This window comes from Equus asinus, chromosome 4 (assembly GCF_041296235.1).
Source record: "Equus asinus isolate D_3611 breed Donkey chromosome 4, EquAss-T2T_v2, whole genome shotgun sequence".
Taxonomy (NCBI): domain Eukaryota; kingdom Metazoa; phylum Chordata; class Mammalia; order Perissodactyla; family Equidae; genus Equus; species Equus asinus.
In genome coordinates, this window is record NC_091793.1 from 38,875,359 (window position 1) to 38,894,384 (window position 19,026).

At 34.9% G+C, this 19,026-nt stretch overlaps 1 protein-coding gene across 5 annotated transcripts in view; it reads left to right on the plus strand.

The window, feature by feature from the left end:
- The window catches only part of APAF1 (apoptotic peptidase activating factor 1), a 75,376-nt gene that overhangs the window by 18,221 nt on the left and 38,129 nt on the right, over positions 1-19,026 (plus strand). For all 5 annotated transcript variants that reach the window (XR_011502655.1, XR_011502656.1, XR_006512444.2 and 2 more), the window contains exons 6-16: positions 1,902-2,014; positions 2,117-2,248; positions 3,537-3,775; positions 4,413-4,580; positions 5,272-5,403; positions 8,053-8,166; positions 8,592-8,797; positions 12,168-12,294; positions 13,225-13,350; positions 15,604-15,735; positions 18,329-18,454. Coding sequence is in view for 2 of the 5 variants with exons in the window: in XM_014834996.3 (XP_014690482.2) it covers positions 1,902-2,014; positions 2,117-2,248; positions 3,537-3,775; positions 4,413-4,580; positions 5,272-5,403; positions 8,053-8,166; positions 8,592-8,797; positions 12,168-12,294; positions 13,225-13,350; positions 15,604-15,735; positions 18,329-18,454 (1,615 nt within the window). In the remaining 3 variants the exon portion in view is untranslated. The remainder of the gene's footprint in view (positions 1-1,901; positions 2,015-2,116; positions 2,249-3,536; positions 3,776-4,412; positions 4,581-5,271; positions 5,404-8,052; positions 8,167-8,591; positions 8,798-12,167; positions 12,295-13,224; positions 13,351-15,603; positions 15,736-18,328; positions 18,455-19,026) is intronic.

A 19,026-nucleotide genomic window follows, 5' to 3' on the forward strand; every position in this document is an offset into this window, starting at 1 on the left:
CAACAGCTTAGTTGCTGCTTATGTTGAGTATAACCTGGGATTCAATCTGTTGATTTGATTTCTGTGATCTAGCAGCCATTCTTTCATTTGTTCATTTAGTTAACACTGAGTGTTGTGCCAGGTTCTGGGTCAAATGCTCCAAGTACAAAGGTGAATAAAGTATTCCTTAGGAGTATAACAGTAAATTGGATGAGAATTAGGTAATGGCTCTGACCTTTTTCTTTTAATGCCTTAATGTACCTACTGATGCAGTGCAGTACACTTTCATATGTAACAGTAATAATAGTAATAATAATAATCAATGCTGATATGGCAGTGATTCTCAAATTGGTAAGGTGATTAATACCAGAATATTGGATGAAGCCTCCTGAGTGATTATGGTGCATACTCGCTACAGAGGCCCAGCTCCTTTCTCTCTGGCTTCCTTCTCTTCCATGTCCCTCTGTTATATTCTCCTCCCCTTGACAGTCACTGGTATCCATCTTCCTGGAGGAAATAGGATTGAGACCACTAACCATTCCCTCTTTTCTTGCTCAGTAACTTCTCCCTAGTCCTAGTTCCTTTCTTTGCAAAAATAAAAGTGATTTCTGTTTAGGAAAATATTGTTACCACTCTCAGATGTATCAGACCATGGCTTATAAAGCCGGTCATTTTGTTTTTCTCTCACTATCATTTTGGTTTATGCTTTTGCAATTTCCCAACCTGTGTATGTACTCAGTGTCTTTTTTTTTCCTTTTTCTCCCCAAAGCCCCCCAGTACGTAGTTGTATATTCTTCATTGTGGGTCCTTCTAGTTGTGGCATGTGGGACGCTGCCTCAGCATGGTTTGATGAGCAGTGCCATGTCCGCGCCCAGGATTCGAACCAACGAAACACTGGGCTGCCTGCAGCGGAGCATGTGAACTTAACCACTCGGCCACGGTGCCAGCCCGTCTTTTTTTTTTAAAGATTGGCCCTGAGCTAACATCTGTTGCCAGTCTTCCCTTTTTTTTTTTCTTCTCCCTAAAGCCCCCCAGTACATAGTTGTATATTCTCGTTGCAAGTCCCTCTAGTTTTGCTATGTGAGATGCTGCCTCAGCGTGGCTTGATGAGTGGTGCTAGGTCTGCGCCCAGGATCTGGACTGGCGGAACCCTGGGCTGTTGCAGTGGAGCACATGAACTTAACCACTCGGCCACAGGACTGGCCCCCTAGTGTCTTTTTTTATAGTGTACAGAAGTAGTGTGTCATTCAGATAAAAACACTAGTGTATAATTATGCTATCAGATTTTAGTTTCATTTTTTCTCCATTTGTTCTGGTTAGTTTAAAAAAAGTTTTTGGAGAGGAATTGGGAATTGGCACAGAGGTTCTTTATCATTATGAATAAACAAACTGATTTGTTGGTTGGAAAAAAACCCCATTGTGTACCACATTAAAAGTAGTATTCTTGCTAGTGTATTCTATTAGCTTGGAACGTATAAAATAGCTAGTTTTGTAGGTAAAAAAAAATGGTCAAATATTGTTATTGTTCTATGATTCATTCTGATACTAACCAAAGCTCAGTTCTCTTTTGGTTTTGGTCCTTAAAGACTGAACTGGAAAAATCCCATTACTTGGTCAGTTTTTTTTAGGCGTTAGGTAAACTGATTTCTACTACTTATGTGGTATACACAGTCCTCTTTTTATAGGGTCCTTAACTTTGTATGCATTGACTTGGGGTGAGAGGAGGAGAAAGTCTCTAATTTTTTTTCCCCTTGTTTCAATCAGTATATTGTGAAAGAGATATAGCAAAGAAAAGAGGAAGAACCATGAAGTAGACATCTATTCTTTTTTTTTTATTTTGTAAATTTAAATGGCATTCTCTTTTTTTAAAAGATGCTTAAAATGAATGTCACTAGTGACTCAGTACAGTTTTTTTTTATTAGGTCTCTGTTGATCTTGGATGATGTTTGGGATCCTTGGGTATTAAAAGCTTTTGACAATCAGTGTCAGATTCTTCTTACAACCAGAGACAGGAGTGTTACAGATTCAGTAATGGGTAAGGATTATTAATTTGCTTTTTAGTACCTTTATGTTTTAATTCAATTACATTTAAATATATGACATAGCAAATTACTTATTATGTCTTGTGATTTTGCAGGTCCTAAATACGTAATCCCTGTGGAGAGTGGCTTAGGAAAAGAAAAAGGACTTGAAATTTTATCCCTTTTTGTTAATATGAAGAAAGCAGATTTGCCAGAACAAGCTCACAGTATTATAAAAGAGTGTAAAGGTATAGTTAGTTATTTTCTGTATTAGGGGGTTATAGAGATATTATTTTACCCCTTTGTAAATTAAGCTAATGAATATGACAGTTTAGCACTTGAACGTCCAGAAACTTTACTAGAACGTTCAGTATTTTAGGTTCTTCTCTGATACCCTAAATGGATAATGATATTTTGGTATTCATTCATTTGTTAAAATAATATTTAATAAACACTTACTGTATGTTAACGGGAGGGGTGAGATGAAGACGTAACCTCTGCTGTCAAAGAATAAAAAACATAGTGAGAGTCAGAATTTAAAAATTTTTTTGGTTGGGATTTTATAAAAATAGTGTTCCAATTTGATAAGTAAAAACTGATGTCTTTTTAATTTGCATTTTTTTATTAGTGAAGTTAAACTTTTGTGTTTATTAAATATTTACATTTTGAGAAATTATCCTTGATTCACTTGTCTTTTGTGATATAAATATTTTTAATTAATTTTTAGGCCCTCTAACTATTAAAGCTATTAGCTCTTTGTCATATTTTTGCAAATATTTTTCCCCAGTTTTTTGTCTACCTTTAATTTTATTTGTAGTATTTTTTTGACATACAGAAATTTAAAATTTTATATAGTCAAATCTGTCAGCTCTTAGGATTATTTCTTCTGTCATTAATGCTTGGAAATATGTTCTTGTTTTTCTTTCTGCCATCAAATGTATACTTGATTTTGAGTTAATTGACTTTTAAAAAATATTTTAAAACTTAGGAAAAATACTTGATTTGTGTTCAATATAAAGGTGATGCATGTCCATTTTGAAACATTTAAAAAATGTGTGAAACTATAAAGAAAAAATAGAGACTATCCATAATCTGATAATTATTAATACTATGAGAATATTTTTTCTAGTCTTTTAGGACATATAAAACTTTGAAAAAAATATTCAGATTATACTGGTATACATAATTTTGAGTCTTGTCCTTTTAACAGATCTTGAGCATTTCCCTGTGTCATTAAATATCTTTTGAAAAAAATCTACCAGTGGTGTAATACTGTGATATACTTTAATTTATTCAGTCATACCTCTTAAGATTTTTCACTATTTTAAATAATCCTGTGATAAATATCCTTAAATGAAATATTTCTTATTTCTAATAACTTCCTTAGTATAAATACCTAAAGTTAATCCAAGAGTTATAAATATTTTAAGGCTTTGGATAACATGCAGCAGAAATTGTTCAAGAATAAATTGATTCTTAACTTAGTGGTAGTTTTGAAATGAGACCGTATTAACATGGTGACTTTGTTTTTTTTAGGTTCTCCTCTTGTAGTGTCTTTAATTGGTGCACTTTTACGTGATTTTCCCAACCGCTGGGAGTACTACCTCAGGCAACTTCAGAATAAGCAATTTAAGAGGATAAGGAAATGTTCATCTTATGATTATGAAGCTCTGGATGAAGCCATGTCTATAAGTGTTGAAATGCTCAGAGAAGACATCAAAGATTATTACACAGATCTTTCCATCCTTCAAAAGGATGTTAAGGTGCCTACAAAGGTAATACCTCATCATTGGGTATTTATGGCATTTAACCTTTGATGTAGTACTGAGGATATTGTTACAGAGGATATTGGAAGGATGAGACCTGTGTGACTGAGATGGTGGGGTGGGGGATGTACAAGTCCCACTGCTCTTAATCTCCATCAAGGGCTCAGTGTTGAACTCAGACAAGTTACCTTTTTCTTAGTGATTCTAGTGAAGCTGGAGAAGCATTTGACTTCTTTCTCTCTCTTTTCTATCTTGAGGAAGAGTTGAGCTGCTTCTAATGAAATGGAAATATTCTTTTTTTTTTTGGAGATTAGCCCTGAGCTAACATCTGCTACCAATCCTCCTCTTTTTGCTGAGGAAGGCTGGCCCTGAGCTAACATCCATGCCCATCTTCCTCTACTTTATATGTGGGACGCCTGCCACAGCATGGCTTGACACGCGGTGCATAGGTCCACACCCAAGATCTGAACCGGTGAACCCTGGGCCGCCAAAGCAGAACGTGCAAAGTTAACTGCTGCACCACCAGGCTGACCTGGGAAATATTCTTATTCAAGGCTTTATGATATGGTTTTCTTTGTGTTAACACCTTGTCTGCAATCCTGGTTATTGTACTTTGGTGGCATTAAATGCTTAAAATGATTCCTAGGTATTATGTATTCTCTGGGACATGGAAACTGAAGAAGTTGAAGACATACTGCAGGAGTTTGTTAATAAGTCTCTCTTATTCTGTGATCGAAATGGAAAATCATTTCGTTATTATTTACATGATCTTCAAGTAGATTTCCTTACAGAGAAGAATCGCAACCAGCTTCAGGTATTTGCACCTCTGTATATATCTTTTATAACTTTATATTTTGAAATAATTTTAGATTTACAGAAAAGTTGCAAAATAGTACAGAGAGTTTCTATGCATATATCCTTCACCCAGCTTCCACCAATGTTAACATCTTACATAATTACAGTTATCAAGACATAAAATTAACATTGATACACTATGTTAACTAATCCACAGACTTTTTTTGAAATTCTCCAGCTTTCCCATTAATGTCTTTTCTGTGGTCCAGATCCAATTCAGGATCCCATATTGCATGTAATTGTCAGGTTTCCGTAGTTTCCTCAAATCTATGAAAATTGTCCAGCTTTCTTTATCTTTCATGGTCACTTTTGAAGAGCCAGTTATTTTGTACAATGTCCCTTAGTTTGGGTTTCTCCTGACTAGATCGAGGTTATATATTTTTGGCAAGAATACCACAGAAGTGATGTTATGTCTTCCTCAGTGCATCATATCAGGGTATTGATGTGTCTTATTATCACTAACATCGATCACTTGGTTAAAGTGGTATCTGATGTTTCTCTTCTATAAAGTTACTGTTTTTTCCTTTTGTAATAAGTATCTTGTGGGGAGATTCTCTGTACATTCTTAAATAGCTTTGGAAGCTGGAGTTACTGTGTGCTTTGGTTATGAAATAATTTCTGTCCTCTGAAATGCTTCATTTGGGTTTTAGGATCTGCACAGGAAGATAATCACTCAGTTCCAGAGACACCACAGGCTACATACTCTTTCACCAGATCAGGAGGACTGCATGTATTGGTACAATTTTCTGGCCTATCACATGGCCAGTGCCAATATGCACAAAGTAAGATGGCGCGTTTAAAAAGTATTTTCTTTTAGCTCACTTTTATTTTGTCCTATGTTTAGAATTTTTTTATTAGTAAAAATAGAATTATAGTCTATGTAAATATTTTTGTTTTTGTTACTGTTTTTACCTGAAGTGATTTAAAAAGATACCTTAGTAACTGCAGTAGATGAACCACCAAAAATTCGCTTTCTTCTTACCAGAAACTTTCCTTTATGGGCAGTATGGATTTGTTTTTAAGTTTTGAGAGGAAATGGAGTGTGGGAAAGTACATTCTTCATTCAGCAAATATTTATTGAGTGCCTGTTATGTACTGGTATTTTTCTTCATTATGGGGTTATACCGCAGGCTCTCTTTGAGCTTACATTCTTGGTGGGGGTCTGACAGTGGACAAATAAATTTGTACTATGTCAGGAGGTGGTGAGTGCTCAGGAGAAGAAAAAAGCATGGAAGGAGGAAGAAAGTGGTGATATAGGGATAGAATCATAATAATTAGCTGATTGATTTGATGTGCGTTATAAGAGAAAGAGAAAAGTCAAAGATTACTCCAAGCTTGTGCAACAGAAAGATTTGAGTTGCCAAGAACTGAGATGGGGAAGTGTTTGGGTAGAACAAGTATTTTTCGGGGCAAAGGGAAGCTTAATTCATTTTGAATGTGTTGAGTCTGATATCCATGTTAAGACATCCGACTGGAAATACTGAGTACTTAGATATATGAATTTGGATTTCTGGGGAAAATTATGGACTAAAGATAAAATTTGACAATCATCAGCACATAGATGATAATTGAAGTGGTGACTACCTTTCTACTCAAAATGTTAATATTTTGGAAAACAATATGTACTTGGAGTAATTTTTCTATACTTAGATACATTATCCTTTGGTTACAAAAATGGTATATTGTTGTCCCTTGGTTTTTTTACCTATCAAAATATAGTTTACTTTTAATAATCTATATTGGAATGAAGGTATTTCAGTAAAATCTCCATGCCCTAATTTACTTAACCAAACTGTAAGTGTTGAACATTTAGGTTGTTTTCGGTTGTTTTGTCCTTATGATGCTGTAATGGACATTTTTGTTTTTCTTTGTACCTATATTATTTCCTTTGAAAATTCCTGTAAGTGGAATTACCGGATCAATGCATCTTTTTATAGCTTTTGCTATGTATGATAGTAAGGCAGAATTCAGTTTCTTTTCATTTTTTAGCCTTTTTTTCTGATTTTTGAAGATAATGGTTTATTTTCATTGGAAAAATTTAGGAAGAAAATGAAAAGACAACAAAGATCACAACCATTGCCAATGCTTTTGTGTATAGTTTTCCAGATCATTTTGCTTCTCAGATACACACACTTGTTCATTAAAACTAAAATGGGATCATAATGGAGTCTTATATCATGTTTTTTTTCCTACTTAATTGTATTTTGTGGTCATCTTTTTATGTCAGTATACCTAGAGTGACATAATTTTTAAAGCTGCATACTATTTCATTGTGTAGCTGCATCATGATTGGCCAGTTGGTTGATGGACGATTAGATTGGTTAAGCACACTCATCTGATTATTTTCTTAGGACACATATTTATAAGTGTAATTTCTAGGTCAAGTGGTGTGTACAGTTTGAATTTTAATACAGCTTACCAGACTATCTTCCAGGAGGGTACTCTGATTTACATCACTCCCAACAGTGTATGAGCGGTTTCTTTTCTTCTGATTCCAGCTAATCACTCCTTTTAGTCTTTAGAAGTCTGATACTAAAAATAGTAAATCTTTTTTGTTTCACTTTGATTATTGGTAGGATTTTTGGCCATTTGTACTTTTTATTTTGTAAATCGGCTCTCATCCATTGCCTTTACCTATTTTTCTATTGGGGCATTTATCTTTTTCTTATTATTTTATTAGAATTTTCTATAAATAGAATATTAACCCTCATCTGTCATATGTGTTGTAAATAAATATTTTTTTCCTGGTTTATTTTTTGTCTTAAATTTTATTTATATTATTTTCTACTATATTGAAGATTTGAGTTTTGTTTTTTTTTTGAGGAAGATTAGCCCCAAGCTAACATCTGCTGCCAATCTGCCTCTTTTTTGCTGAGGAAGACTGTCCCTGAGCTAACATCCGTGCCCATCTTCCATTACTTTATATGTGGAACGCCTGCCACAGCATGGCTTGCCAAGCGGTACCCTGTCTGCACCTGGGATTTGAACTGGTGAACCCAGGGCTGCCAAAGCAGAATGTGCGAACTTCACTGCTGTGCCACCGGGCCGGCCCTGAAGATTTGAGTTTTTATGTAGTTAAATGCACCACTATTTTCCTTTTTGGTATTTTGCTTTGGTGTCATGTTTATCAAAATTTCTTTCACCTCAGGGTTACAAAAATATTTACCCATAACTTCTAGTATTTTTTGAAGTTTTCTATTTTATATTTAAGTCTTTAATCCAAGTGAAATTTATTTTGAGTTAATGTGTGAGGTCCATTTTATATTTCTTTGGAACTATTAATGATGTGTTCTTTTTCACTGGCTTCCTTTTTGTCCTTAAATTCTAGATATCTGTGAAGTTCCTGTCAGCAGTGCTAGGAAAATGATGGTAGACTTACAATTCTTTGATCTCTTTAACAGTGCTCCTGATCTTACTTTTTTTTTTTAAAGGAACTTTGTGCTTTAATGTTTTCCTTGGATTGGATTAAAGCAAAAACGGAACTTGTAGGTCCTGCTCATCTGATTCATGAATTTGTGGAATATAGGCATATATTGGATGAAAAGGTATATATTAATATGAGCTATAAGTGCTTCAAGGACATCTCATTTTGACATTTAATTCTAGGCTTAATAGTGGGAATAAGAAGAATAGATGGGGCAAAGAGAGAATTTCCTTACTTTGATCTTTGATTATTCTAATTCTTTTGCTACCTACCCTATCGGGAATGTAGAGAGGATTGAGAATTAAAGTTGGAGAAATAAAGTGGTCAGTGGTTTTTTTTTAAAAAAAGAATTGTTAAGAAAATAGTTCTATCAGTTGAGATTTTTACCCTATGTTTAAAACTCGGATGAGGGTCATTATATATTTGTTACCTAATGGTCAGCTATTTAGTTTTAGCTCATATAGAGAATATCTTATTTAAGCCTTTAAAGTGACAAGATCACAGAAACAGAAAAATGTCAAATCTTGGCTCTGGTTATGTTTCTAGGAGATTTCAGTTTGTTCACAGGATTGTTCAGTCTGTGAGAATTTCCAGGAGTTTTTATCTTTAAATGGACATCTTCTTGGACGACAGCCATTTCCTAATATTGTACAACTGGGTCTCTGTGAACCGGAAACTTCAGAAGTTTATCAGCAAGCTAAGCTGCAGGCCAAGCAGGAGGTCGATAACGGAACGCTTTACCTGGAGTGGATGTAAGTAGGTTAGGAGGGAAACCAAAGGGAGCGGAGTGCTAACTATGTCATTATTTTTTGGGTAGTGAATAAGTTCACTCCAGGAAGATTTAACTGCTTTGGAAAGGGCTGGGACTTTTAATAAGCATTCTTTCTTATTAAAAAGTTCTAGAGAAGTAAGCATAGGAGAAATATCTGTTTTCAAAGAGTCCATAAAAACAGATGCTTGCCTATAAGGCATTCTGACGAAGTTATCCTATATATTAATAGCAAATGCTTTACTTATTGTATTATAGTAGTGAAGAGCATGGGCTTTGAGTCTACAAACCTAGGTTTGAGACTCAGTTCTAAAACCTGATAGTTTTGTGATTTTGAACAAGTTACTCTCCTTTGTCATATGCACATTAGAGATAATCCTTTGAGGTAAGTAGTATTTTTGTGAAGATTTAAGTGAGATGCTGGATATAAAGTGATTAGCACTTTGCCTTGCACATAGCCCTTGTTAAACTTTCACTAAATCCTGATTCTTCTCATTCCTAAAAGAGGCCATTCAGTCTTGCTCTTACCTTAATCTTATCTGTTAGTAAAAGGAAGGGATAAACTATCTTTTTAATTCTTGTTTTATACTATATGCTCACATATGTTATTCATTTTATCTTCAAAACAACCCTATGAAGTAAATATAATTTGCCATGTTGTACAAATGAGAAAATTGAGGCATAGAGAGGTTGCGACTTAACTAAGCTCCTGTGGCTTGTTGAATGAGATTTAAACGCTGGATCTGTCTAGCTTTATTTTCTATGCTCCTTCTGTATGATGAGATGCTCTTATAGCTAGAAATAATAAGTATGAATGGTCATCTTTTCACATGTATAATTGGACTCTAGGTTGATGTCTGTGATCTTTATAGCCCTGGATACTCTTTCCAAATAAGTCAGGTTGCCATGGGTGATTCCCCTAATTTAGTTTAGTTCAGCAAACATTTGGCTTTCTCTAATGTCCTAAGCACTGTTACTAGGTGCTAAGGCTGTCCCCAAAGAGCTCTCAATCTAGTAGTGAAGAAAGAAGTTTAATCAAATAATTACAATGTAATGTAATGAGTGCAACAAAAGTGTTTATAAAATAGAGGTAGAATTGAGAAATGGGTAATTAACTTAGATGGGTGAAGAATTCTGGGAAGATTACGTAAAAGAGAGTTTAAAAAAATTATTTAAAATTTAATTTTTTATTGATTTTATTTTAAAGTAATCCATGCTCCTGATTAAAAATAAAAAATCAAATAATATTAGGGGTGTGTAAAAGGAAATGTCAAAGACTCCCCATCTTCCCCCACCTTCCCACTTCCCAGGGTTAACCCTTCTTTAGTGCTTTCTTGGGAAGAGGTTTCACTCTCCCTGGAAGCAGCCCCCTAACTGATTGAGGCTAGGTTAGATCTGTTTGTATCCCAGAATACTTGTTTACCCCATATCGTTGTGTTGTCTCATTTTATGGTGATTGTCTGTTTACTTGTTTTTCTCCCATAGTAGTACATGCATTCTATGGTACACAGTAGTTTGGAGGTTAAAGTAACAGACTCTGGCTCTAGACTACCTTGGCTTGAATCCCAACTCTCCTATTTTTTAGTTGTGTATCATTAGGGGAAAATTATTCAACTTCTTTTGCTGAATAGTACTATTTCATAGCACTGTTGTGAGGATTAAATGAGTATGTGTGTGTATACAAATATAAACACATACATAGAGTTCTTAGAATAGTACCTACATCATAGAAAGTACCCAATAAATATTAGTTGTTGTTATTAAGAATAGCATTTAGCATTTTGCCTGCTCCATATAGTTGGTATTCAATAGAAAGTTGTGGAATATTGACTGAATTCATGTTTTAGTTAGTGGCTGAAATAGAATTGTAATACTCAGTCTGATACTCAAATGGGCATAGGTTTAGTTCTTGTTTTCTTATTAACTGTTGAGTTTGTTATTTTTGCTATTTCTTTTTTTCCATTCCATCAACTGCATTTGTACCTGTGATGTGCTCTCATAGATTGGTTAGTCATTCGTAGCTGTATTTTTTAACTGGGTCTGACCAGGTCAAGTTCAAAGAATGCTTTATTTTTCAGTACTAGAAACCTTTTTTTTTTTTTCCTATAGAAGAGTTTAGGTTGGTATAAGCTTACTTTAACTGAGTTTTGGCTTTCAGAGAAATCATTTGTTTATGCATTCCTTTGTTATTTATCTAATACTTTTGGTCTTCTACTATGTGCCCATCATTGTGCCAGGTCACTTTCTGAGCTTTGTCTGGAGAATTGAGTAGGTAGATCAAGGGAAAAGAGAGAGTATTTTCTTACTCGAATCCTCTAAACTTTGCAAGTAATTTTCTTCCAGGTTCTCCTCACTCTAGTTCTTATGTTATGGTTGTTTGTTTTATTGCTTCTAGTAAAGTGTAATACTTTCTAGGCAAGGCCTGAATCTGAGTACCTCTGTGTTCCCTTTTTTTTTCATTTGGTTTATCTTGGCTCATTTTTAAAAGAATAACAACAGTAGCATCTTTATGTGCCAGGCACTGTTCAGAGCAGGCATCATTACTCCCATTTTAGATACAAGGAAAAGGGAACTTATTAGGTTAAGCAATTTGCCTAAGTTTGCACACCTAATAAGTAGTAGAAGTGGGGTTGCTCTTTAAGTTTAACTGACTCCTAACCTTTCACTCTTAAAGTGAGCACAATACCATTTAACATATTTACTTGTGCTCAAAGTGACCAAGGTATCTGTATGTGCAATTCTGACAAGGTTCTAATACTTTCCCCATTTTAAGTATACATTATACTCCTTTACCCTTTAGCCCATAAGAAATAATGTAGTACCTATTCTAGTTGAGTAGTTAGTATTCAGTAGGTTAAAGAACAAAGAAAATGACATTGTTTTATCTTTTTTTCTCTATATCTGAATAATTATAATTAGAGAAGAGCAGATTTAAAGTCCATCACCATAATGGTGAGTGTACTGTCATAGTTTGTTAGGAAATGAGCTTCATTTTGCTATGGCTTCTTTCTTCAGAAAAAAGATTGAGATTTTTCTGAGGATATCCTTATATAATGTTTTCTCTGCACATGTTATCATTATTAATGTATCAAAGAGACATGTATTTGATTAACTAGATTGCTTCCAACTCAGTGACATTTGTACCATATGACAGGTTGCTTCATATAGCATAGCATTTCTCTTCAAATGCTTTTTTTCTTCAGGTGATCTGTGCTGTCGTTTACATGTTGATAATTTAAGAATTTTATACTTTGGAGAACATAACTATGTTAAAAGACAGTTTATTACTGAAAGAAAATAATTACTTTTACTCTCATTTATTGGGTTTCTTTTCATTTTTTCCTTGTATTTAGAAACAAAAAAAACATCAAGAATCTCTCCCGCTTAGTTGTCCGCCCCCATACAGATGCTGTTTACCATGCTTGCTTTTCTGGGGATGGTCAAAGAATAGCTTCTTGTGGTGCTGATAAAACCTTGCAGGTAAAACATATCTCTTGAGAAAAATTGAAAGAGGCATATACCCAGTACTGTGCATATTAGAATATATTTAAATTCTAAAATTCAAGAAAATTGCACATTAGAAATAGAGAAATCCAAATCTCTTGAACATTTTATGGAACTTTTCTGTAGAGATTTAAAAGATTTAGTTGTGTGTTTTCATAGTTCTAAACTTGCCAAGTGACGTAGAAGGGCCTTTTACCCTGCCAGTCAGTTACTGTGATCCATGTGCCAGCTAAGGGTAATGAGGAAAGATAATTGTTAAAAGACATAAAGGATTTCATAGTCTGATTGAAAAACAGTGATTAAGTAAAATACCTGTTTTATCACAGGCTGAGGTGTAGATTTCTCACTGTATATAGGAATTGGATTAGATTATTTCCTAAGATGCTTGAAGGAATTTCCTTTAAGTTCTCATTTGTTTTCAGAAAACGTGAGTGCTTTTCTTTAAATTTGTGTACTACCTTTTGATTTGAAGGAAGTAGGATGAAATTAGTTAAAACTTTTATATTTAGGATAGCTTTAGTCTTTGCAAGATTATGACTATAAACTTTATTTCTACATGTATACTTTATTACTAATTTTATTGATTTTGGCTTTTGAACCCCAGAAAGAAAGCATGTTGAATGAAATGTTTTCTGTTTGATTGTTAAGAATTTGTCAAACCATTCTCAGGAACTGAAGCTATACTCTGTCAGTTCTTTTTATTGATATTACAAACATTTAATAATGAAGTTTTCTATTTAAGTCATACAAATTATGACAGAAATTCTAATTTTTGCAGTGATTTTCCCAAGGTTCATTTCTGTTGGAAAATACAGTGATTAAGATCTTTTACAGAAAGACTTTTATTGAATGATGGCCCGTGGTTAAGTGGTTTATAGTAAAAAGATTTTATTGTTGCTTGTGCAGGTGTTCAAAGCTGAAACTGGAGAGAAACTTTTAGAAATCAAGGCTCATGAGGATGAAGTGCTTTGCTGTACATTCTCTACAGATGACAGATTTATAGCAACCTGCTCAGTGGATAAAAAAGTGAAGGTAGGGAAAATATTTTCCTCTTGAGTTGTAATCACCACAGAATTCATTTTCTTTTTCCATAATAGAGGGACTGGGGTAAGTAGGGTTAAAGAACGCTTGCTTGTTGACCTACTAACTTGAGGCAAGACAATTTTTATCCGTTGTAAATTAATGCTGCCTGAAAATCCTTTATTTTTTTGAGGAAGATTAGCCCTGAGCTAACATCTGCCACCAATCCTCCTCTTTTTGCTGAGGAAGACTGGCCCTGAGCTAACATCCGTGCCCATCTTCCTCTGCTTTATATGTGGCACACCTGTCACAGTATGGCTTGCCAAGTGGTGCCATGTCTGCATCCAGGATCTGAACTGGTAAACCCTGGGCCACTGAATCAGAATATGGGAACTTAACCGCTGTGCCACCGGGCTGGCCCCTGAAAATCCTTTATTTTTAAGCACCAGCAAAAATGCCTAGGCTGGTCAGCCTGAAATATTTGCCAGGCAGCTGGGAAAAACAATTACAAATTAATGAATTTGCCTCCCATTTATTGACAGGTCTATGGGTTAAATATCAGTTAAAATCTTTTGAGTGCACTGTGATTGGAAGTATTGCTGCAATTATTGTCTGGGATTGGATTACTGTTGTAAAATATATAATTTGAGAAATGCAACCTAGATTCTTTTATTTTTATGAACTGGCTTATATTGAGTGCAAAACCAGATGGATAAACAAACTAACAATTAGGTTACTATTGTAAAAAGTAGATAGAGAAAAAAATAAACAGAGTGATTTTTATCTTTGTTAATTATTCTGTCTTGTCTCTTGTCCCTAAATTTGGCTTTTAGCCAGAGTGTTTATATGGAATTTGAGAGACTGAAGTCTGGGGGAATGTTGTATCTGATAAATGGAGGGGGAACCTCGCTTCGGGCTTTTTTCAAAGGGGTTGTGGAGTGCTGAAGCTGGCTAGGTGACGTGGGCCTTAGTGGACCTGGGAGCAAGAAAGTTGGTTTGGGAGTTTTTCTGGAGTTTGTGCTCACTTGAAGAGGGCTCTGAAGTGTCCAGACTAAATTGAGACCCTGGGAAAACCTACTTCATGACAGACTGGATTGTACAGATGGCTTTACAACCAAGCAGTTAATTCGCTCTGTAGCCTTGACTTTGAGTCTGACTTGGAGTTGGCCGCTCTGAACAGCTCCAAAGTCAGAGCTATGTGGAGCAAAAGGAAATAATACCACGTTTCTGCTTTCTAAGCACTCAAAATTTAAAGCAAGAGGCAGAAATACCTGTTAAAGAACTTCAAAATAAAATAAACTCTTTGGACCTTTGGGGAGTACTTTGATAAGATAAAAAGAAAATGCCCTGGGAGGGACATTAGTACCTCTAGGAAGTCCAAAGCCCAGTGAAGATTCGTTAGGTACTTTATTTCTTTTGTTTGTTGTTAGATGGAACAGTCTGCTTAGTTGTCTTCCATAGTAACTAGAATGATGATTACTTTTTACTGAGAACTTTGTATTGTGTGAGGCTTTATACTACACATTTTCTTGTATTACATTATCAATTTCTCACTACAACTGGCAAAGTAGGTATTGATCCCATTTTACAGTTGAGGAAGTAGATTCAGAGCTGAAGTCATTTGCCCAAGCCCGTGTTAACTAATAACTAACAAAGCCAGGGTTGAAAGCTAGGTTTCCCTCAGAATCTAAAGCCTTTATTTTTTTCACTAAGCCATCTGCCTTTACTTATTTGTTGGTACCTTGAAGTCAGCAGAACACTTATCATGTACTTTATCTCATTTGATGCTGTGCATTGTGTAGGACAGGTTTAAATATCCCCATTTTACAGAGGAGGGAACTGAGATGCAGGTAAATTAAGGACTTTACCAGGGACACAGATTATAAGTGGTAGAGCCAGGTCTTGGACTTAATCTGTCTGATCTGAAGTCCATTATTCATCCCCTTTATATTGCTTCTCTGCCTGCTGTCATTTGTATGAACATGTAAAAATCTTGCCCTTGAAGAATGTAATGTTTTCATGGAATTCTAATTATACTATAGAAAGACACATGTATAGACTTGCAAGTAATTTTTTTAAGAAACATCCTGGCAAAATACTGACATATTTTGGGGAAGGGGAAGGTATTCATTAGCATCATGTCTGGGAAAATCTGGCAGACAAGACGGATAACACCTGCAAAGCAGCTCACATTTGCTTTGCCCCTCTGTTCTCCCTTTGAAAATAAGGGATAGCTGTAAATTTTATTTTTTCTGTTCTCTTTAGATTTGGAATTCTATGACTGGGGAACTAGTACATACCTATGATGAGCACTCAGAGCAAGTCAATTGCTGCCACTTCACCAACAACAGTCATCACCTTCTGTTAGCCACTGGGTCAAGTGACTCCTTCCTCAAAGTAAGTGTAGATAATGAGAATTATGTAGATAAATTTGATAGATACATTAGAACATCTCCTTTGATTTTCTCATGTATTGTATTAATAAGGGCTCTTTTGGTTGGAGTGATAGAAACTTTCATATTAAACAACAATAAAAGATATTATTGGCTCAAGTAACTGAAAAGTCTAGAGGGAGTATGGCTTCAGGCTAGCTGATTCCAGATACTTGAATCACAATCTCAGGCTTTAATTCTCTCTCCATCTCTAGACTCTGTTTCCCTCTTTGTTGGTTTAGGCATGTTCTCTCAGTGTGGCAGGAAATATGGCTCTCCTCAGCTCCAGGCTTGCATGGATCTTACAGCTCATAATCCCAGAGGAAGAGAAACTTGCTCTTTCCCAGATCCTGTAGATTTAATTTTATAGAAAACTCTAGTTTACCTGGTTTGGGTTACATGCTCATTGCTAAATAACCCTAGTAGCCAGAAGGGTGGAATCCTTGGATTGGCCAAGGGTTTAAAGTATAACCATGTAGAAATGGGACAAATGAGGCGAGGTCAGCCCCACTCGAATCATAAGTGGGACTTGGTTCAAAAGAGAGGTTGTGTTATCAAGAGAAGGAGGGAAAAAAGGTGCTGATGGGAAGAAAAATAAAAAACCAAACTAAACCAAAATTAGATATTCATTCCATATATATTTGATAATGTTTTATAATTACAAATTAGATAATATTCCTTTTAAATGGCATACTGAAGATAGCTAGATTAAATTTTCTGGGATCCCAGAAATATCTGCTAACTTCTTTTGGATTTTTTTGGTTTGGGTTTTGCCTTTTTTTCTTTTAATGTCATACCATTTTTGTAATGAGACGTATTTTTGGGAGGGGCAGTTAAAACATTTAGTTTGGAAAACCTTATAGACTCTGTTTTTTGACACTTAAATAAGCTATTTAAAAAAAATTTAAGGAAGTATCGAAACAGTTGTTGAAAATTATCCCCTCTCCCATTTTTAGGAAGTTAAACTTTTATCTTTTTTTTCTCCAAGTGAAAACTTACATAGAAGCTCAGTTTGTAAGAGATAAAGCCCATTGCTGTGGTTGAAATGGGGTTAAGGGCCTGCATTTTTATTCTCTCTTGTTCTCTTTCTTATTCTCCACCATGGTGCCTTCCAAGCATGTTTCTGGAATCTCGAGGGCCCTGCAGAGCACAGTTTGAAAACATTGGATTGGATCAAAATAACAGAATAATGTAGTAACATAAAATTATCTCACAATTATAGCTCACTTTTGTTCAGAAAACCTTTTCCCTATTGAATAAACCCACCTTTAAAAAAGAAGACTATTGTGCTATTTCAGAAAAGCTTTGCCCTATTTGAATAAACCCACCTCTAAAAAAATAAGACTTTTGTACTATTTATGACTAATTTTTTAATTTTTTTTCAACATTTTGTAGGGTGAGGAAGTTTATATTTCTTCCTTTTAAATATAGACAAAAATCTCTTAAGATGTGGGGAGGGGTTATTGGCTGGTCAACAGTTTTAATTAAGGACAAGTTTTACTTTAAGATCTGTCATACCATGCCTGCATTATTACCATGAGGGATATTAGATCTCACTTTTTGTGATTCTTGAACTGAGAGAAGCCAATGAAAATACGTAAATCTGAAGCTGCCCCCGTGTAATTTGTCTTATCTGAAGAATTGGGTTTACCTAGGACTGGGATAATGGAGTCAAGGATGGAGGTGGACATGAAGAACAGGACTTATCTCACTTACTGATCATTTCCACAGGATTTTTACCAAGATTAATTTTGGGGGATAAATGATTTCTTTTTCTATGTTTAATCTAGTTAGCATAAGTCACTGGAAGTGACTCTTGCCCCTTTTATTTATAGTATTTTTTATACTTTTCAAACATACCCAAAAGGAGAGAGAATAATAATGAACCCCTGTGGTATCCATCGTCTGGTTCCAACAATTAGTGTTCTTTTGCCAACATTATTTTATTCTCCCACCACTCCTCATGTTTTTGGACTAGAATATTTTATAGCAAATCCCAGATGATATGTCATTTCACTCAAAATACTTCAGCATACATCTCTGAGGTCTTAAACATAAATACCATGCCATTTGACACCTAACATAATAAACAGTAATTTTGTAATATATCTGGTCCATGTTCACTTTTTCCCTATTAGTCTCAAAACATATCTTTCTACCATAGATTTATTGGAATCAGAATCCAAACTTACTTGGAGTCATTTTTCAGAGTGTTAATAGATTTTAGCCTAGTTAGTAGATTCAGTTTACATTGGGAAATCTTAGAAATGACCATTTTTGAGTTGGATACCCTAGCATCTAGAAAAATTTGAGGGCAATTTATTTATATATTACTTATAGAGCTGAGTAAAATAATGATTCCAGTCATTTTTTAATACTTTGATTTAGGTGCTGATCTAAGGGCTGCTCCATTACTTGTTAATCACATGTTCACCTTTGTGTTTGACACTTCTATTACTGTGAATTGAACATCTTCCTATAACTGGAAAAGCTGAAATGGGAGGGAAGGAAGAACTTTACATGATTTCTAACTTTTCTCCATTATCTTTCTCAAATAGCTCTGGGATTTGAATGAAAAAGATTGTCGAAATACCATGTTTGGTCATACAAATTCAGTCAATCACTGCAGATTTTCACCAGATGATAAACTTTTGGCTAGTTGTTCAGCTGATGGATCATTGAAGGTATGCTTTTTGTTTTGTTCATCGTTAAAATGGATTGCAATTTTATGCTCTTACAATTGGGTTATGCAAATAGGTTTCTGTTTTTCACATTTCTACAGAAAGAGCTTCTTCCTTCAACTTCCAGGAGCATATTTAATAAAACTGCTTGTCATAATGATTGTTTATTAATGGTTTACTACCTTATGCTTTGTTTCTTCGAATCTCTAGAGAAGGAGATTTGTCAGTGCTACTAGGTTACAGTTCTAGTAAGGTAAACTCTCTTGATGTTGATGCTCTAGTTGATCTCTCTTTGCTGACTGAGGATAGCTCGTTTTTGTATAAATTACTTCAGGACATCTAGGAATCTTTTCTGAGTAGAATTCTACTTTGTAGAATTTCCTAGCAGTTAGTAGATGTTGGGAGCAGTCTTAGGTAGAATATTCAGGTAAATGGATTTTTGCCTCTATGACATGTTATCTACAAATACTAAATATCTGGCTCTTTAGGATAATCCATATCAGAGGAAGTTTTTCAGAGTACCCTTGAGCAGGTTAAGGCAATCCTCTTCTGAGAGATTCTTTGAGTCACACAAG